Below are 5,351 nucleotides of genomic sequence, written 5' to 3' on the forward strand. Positions count from 1 at the left end.
GTCTAAGTATTTAATGCTTCTACAATTCTAAATGCATCTTTCAAGACTTAAGAAAATATTAAATACGTTCACATAATGACTCCAATTGACCATGTGCTTATGAAATTTATATTAAATTACATAAAAATTATAGAGAAACCAGGCTGTGAAAATCAAAATCAAATGAAATTTCACAATTTTACTGGTTATAGACAAAAAAAAAAAAATGATCTACGAGTTCTTATTGCAGGTGTAGAACAAACAAAAAACTTGCACAGCAGTCATAACAAGCAACACTGTGGCTCCGAGAGCGGAGATAAAAACCCATGGTTTTGAGCAATACGTCTCCACAAATTCAGTCCACAGGACTTTCGATTTGCTTCCTTTGTAGTAAGTCTTGAGGCTTTTCCTCACATCTTTAACAGGTTTAAAGTATGGTTTCCATGTTAATCTGCTCAACTTTCTCACAATCTCCACAATCTCATCATCGCTCACGCCCAAGCTCACAAAGATTTCGTTCGTTCTCAACACCTCAGCGTCTTTGGCGTCTTGCGTCAGCTCCTTCAATAGACGAGTAAAACCAATAACGGCGTTTTCTTCAATCTTTGGTGTGCACAACTCGAAGGCTATCAAGTTTCTAATGATCGTCTCTGTCATTTGACCAATCCTCAACACAGAAAGATATAAAGTACACTGGGACTTGTCAAACCGTATCTGCTCAATGCCTCCCTCGCAACGCTTGAATTTTACTCCGGCTTTCCTTAATTCTGAAGCACAGGGAACCGCAGTCTTTCTATAATTGGGAAGGCGAACCTCTTTCCCTTGTAGCTGCGTGTAGCCTTCCTTACTATTAATATCACTATTACTACCTCTATCCCAGACACAATTGTTTTTAAGCCTTGTAAAAGGAGACCAGCCATTAATAGGGTTTTGCCCAGCGCCCACAGGAGGCTTACTATAAACTGTTGCATGGAAGCAATGGGGGAGATGACGATTGCTAACTAAATCTGCGTCTTCACTGGGTTGAATCCACAATGGGGAGTACTCAGAGCAAACTTTTGCAAGAAAGGCCTTAAAAGATTGATTTGGATTACCAATAAAAGCATAAAGTGACTCTAAGGTGGGTAGCGGGATTTGATTTTCCAATTTGAATATATCTTTCATGACTCCTAACCACAGACCTGTACCTGACTTGAGATCATGGAATGGGTCGCCGTTATTTGAAGCTGATGGTTGTTGAGGCTGCAGCATTTTTTTCTTATGTTGAGGATTGACTACATGGTGGTCAAGGAAAAGGAGGAGGAAGGAAGCATCCCTAAACAGCATCCTGGAAAAAGCCTCCTGGTCCAGATTTTGAAGAAACTGAACGTCCCCGTAGAAGTCCCTGCAGCAAGGGACCACGATTCTAAAAAAGTTGCAGTCGTCCTGCAAATCTGAAAGGCTCTGATCCCCATCTTCAACTTTTTGAACTGGAGCAAAGAAATCTTGGGGAAGCTTCCTCATAACCTTCCGTTCAATGATTTGAGATTTCTCGGATTCCATTTCAGCAAGGTGTGGTTTGAGGAAATGATAGGGCCCTATTGATATCGCCTGAGGAGTGAAGATGAGGTCATTTTCTTTCAGCGTTATTGGCACCATGAAAATGCTTGCAAGCCTTTTATCTCTTCCCACTTCTGAAACGTGCGAATCTTTTCGGGTTTCTTCCAGCCATTGAACGACAAGAGTATTTTCCTTGTCCATTAGTTTTACTGAAAGATATGCAGACAATTTCCAATTAGCTCAGAAGAGAATCACAAGCTTTCCGATTTATACATTGTTCAGAAGTAAAATGGAATAATAGCAGCACAAATAAATAACAAGAATTCGAGAAAATAAATATCTTCCAAAAATCTACCTTTGAAAACTCTGGATTAAAATATTATTCAATAATCAAAAAGATAAACACACCTCTAAATTCTAAGCTCTTCAAAGAAAGATCCAACGCCTACACTAAATAAGGAATCAAACACAAGATGATGTGCAAAACCTTCTATCCATGTCATCTATTTATAGGAAATAAAGTAACAATGAGAGAAGTTAATTTCAAACATGCCAACTACTTTGCCACCATATTTAATGATCTAGGTGAAAGTATTGCATGTGTATTAAATACATGCACCCAATGAGTCTAACTGATCATATGGTCACTTAAAAATAACCTTCCAAATATGTGACCCACATTGAATATTCTTGTATAGGTAAACTTTTAGTTAAAAAATTATCTAATCATGAAAATTTTATGGAAGGTGTACAACATCTTTCCAACATGGTACAACATATCATTATGGTTCATTATTAAATAAAACGTAGGGTTGTTCACCAAGCATATGGCAACCTAATTATAGCACATGATCACCACTATATTCTACCTCATCTTGATATTTGAGCACAATCTTTAAAGTCAAGCAGTTTGCTTACATACATGAATAGCTATTATATAGTCTAAATTTCTATAATAGAAGAATATCAAAACTTTTGTTTTCTCATTCAACTAACTACCTGGCCAAGGAGAATAAATAGATACACAATAATAGACCTTCTACTATCAATATCACTTGCTCAATAAATCTCACATTCAAGATGTGTCTTCACTAGGGTAAGAGCACCAGTAGCCATCATAGCTAACTTTGTGCACCCACAAATCCTAAACGGTACATCGCATTTTGATTATTATTTTTTGTTGTCTTTGTATGCGACTTACCTGCTTATAGCTATTGATCTGGCTTCTGGGTAGTAACGATGCACATTGTGGAATCAGTTATGCACACAAAAGTCAAAAAGTACACATTTCAAAGTGTCGCTTGATACCTAACTAAAGATGTTCTAGTAACCGTCAACTCAAAATTGCTAGTACTTGTTGACAAGTGTCCCAATAGTGGTGCACAAATGTTCCAATAGTGGTACAAAAATGGGGCAAATGTTCCAATAGTTGTGCACAAATGGGCCAAATAAATATTAAAAAATGATCGTCTATTGGTACAAAACAAAATCATTAATGGTGTTTTCACTATGACAGTTGTTGGGGGGTCAACATGACAATAGGGTGACGGTTATTGGAACTATGTTATCTATCGGTGCTCTTCCCCTAATAATAAATCACACAATTTTCTATTTTTCTAAGACGTCCCAAAACTCTTAATTAGAATCCAAAATTCATTCCTTATATTTAGTATAAATAGACTGAAAACTCACACTACTAAAAATAATATCAAATTTAGCAAAGACTACAAACAATATTAACTTAAAGACATGACTAATATTCTCTCTTTAATTTACTGTTAAAAAATATTGATTAACAAAGAACACTGCTCTCATTAAAATATAAAAAAAAAATATTAATTAATTTGCAATCATACGTCCTAAACAACTACACATACATCCTCTAAATGACAAAAAGATTTTTTTTCATTGTATCACTTCTAATCTCCATCCTTAAAAAAATTTTACTAAACTAAAATTTGAGATTTTAAAGTCATAATAATATCCTCACTATTCTTAAATAACATTTCATCAAGCTATGCAAAATGGTGATAATTTTGCACCTAAAAATTTAGGTTCCAATAACCAATATATATGATTAACATATACCCTTAAAGTCACAATCAGGTCAATTACGTCTTCTGGACCATAATAACTATCACTATCTGAATAATAGACTCCACTACATCTACAATTTTGTAGTCAATTCAAATGACAGGCCTGACATTTTACCCCTTGTACATACAATATTATTAGTTTGATTACTTATGCTATTTCTTTAGATTAGTCAGGCAATTCTGTTACAGAATTTCAAAAAGTTAACGTCATTTTTATTGTTTAAAAATATAAATATATTTTAATAATTTTAAAAATATTATTTAATCTTTTTTATTGGTTTATTATGAGAACAATTGTTTTTTCCTATCACTTGTCATTTTATTTTTTCACAAATCTTCCTTGTAGAATAAATGTGAAATGAGGGAGTTGGTAAGATATTCCATCATAAGATATCTTCAACCACATGTGAGTATCTAGAGGTAAGATAATTTCATTGTAATAAATCCTAATGACCTTAATATATTATATTATTATTAAACTGATTTATATTGTATCTTGAGGTAAGATAATTTCATTGTAATAAATCTTAATCACATTAATATATTATATTATTATTAAACTAATTTATATTTATCTCATGCATAAATAATTTGTATGTACAAATAATTACTGCAAGAGTGAGTGGGACAAGCAAGCTAGTCTGGATGCAGTTATTACCTAGTTCCATCAGAAAAGACAGATAGGCAACAAAATCTATGGAGAAATCTTATCTCACTGAATATAAGAGTATATATTAAATTTCTTCGTCTGTAGATTATTAATTGAAGATGATACGAATTGAAAATTGCAGAGACTGGAGACAGTAAAGTGGGCAGGGAAACCCAATCCATATGCTGATACTAGTATGTAGATAAGTGATGCTGAGCTCCTAGTTCCACCATTATCGGCTTACTAGGAGTTCCACCGAAAAACACCACCATGCACCACAATGCTTCAACTCAGCCATCCACTAATCACCGGTCAAGGCATACGTAGCTTGTTTGGGCTAATTTTAGTTTTTGCATGAGAACTAGTTGCTCCGAACTAGTCTTTGCATTCACATGTTCAATTGAGGTTTTTTTTGTTCTTGCAAATAAAGCATGTTGTGCATGCAGTTAGTTAAATATGGTGCATGTAACGCATGAAGTACATGTTGATGATATAAACGGTTGTAGAGGTTGTACAACCTCTATAAAATTGCAATTTATCCTCTATTTTAAAATCTACAATTGGTATCAAAACAGGTTAAAAAATTCTAGGTTAGAGGATCATGATTGTTTGAAGAATTTGTGGAAAGATCAAAGATTGTCCTTGCTTCAAATTTGGATTTAGTGGAAATTAGAGCCAGCCATCAGCATGCAGATTAGAAGATTGTGATCGAAAGGAAGCACTAACAGTCACAGAGGTTGAAATCCATAGAATAGACCACAACTATTGGAAAAAGGAGAGTTGTTCAATTTAAGGTGAATTGTTGCATGAAAGAAGTCGTTGCAGTTAAGTCACCCCTATTGAAGCAAGGTTAAATTATTTAAGTGTGTAGAAATCATTGAAGAGGAATAAAGCCAATCGCAACTACTGTAGTTTGTTTGCAGCTGTTATAAAAAATAGAAAAGGTTGGTGCATGTTTGTCGAAGGTGCAAAATTGTGCCAAAAAATGCAATGTGTTAAGGTGTTGATTTGAGAAGCATAAAGTTGTCACTTGGTAATGAACCTACTGCTGACAAAGGAAGAGGAATACAAGTCCATTTGAAGAGTAC

At 34.4% G+C, this 5,351-nt stretch overlaps 1 protein-coding gene across 1 annotated transcript; it reads right to left on the reverse strand.

Moving 5' to 3' along the window:
* Nucleotides 1–210: 210 nt before the first annotated feature.
* On the reverse strand, nt 211–1,719 carry LOC131858354 (uncharacterized). The gene has a single exon (XM_059211576.1). The coding sequence runs from the start codon at nt 1,717–1,719 to the stop codon at nt 211–213; it is 1,509 nt and encodes a 502-aa protein (XP_059067559.1).
* Nucleotides 1,720–5,351: the final 3,632 nt, after the last annotated feature.

This window comes from Cryptomeria japonica, chromosome 9, assembly GCF_030272615.1.
Source record: "Cryptomeria japonica chromosome 9, Sugi_1.0, whole genome shotgun sequence".
NCBI classification, from domain to species: Eukaryota; Viridiplantae; Streptophyta; class Pinopsida; order Cupressales; family Cupressaceae; genus Cryptomeria; species Cryptomeria japonica.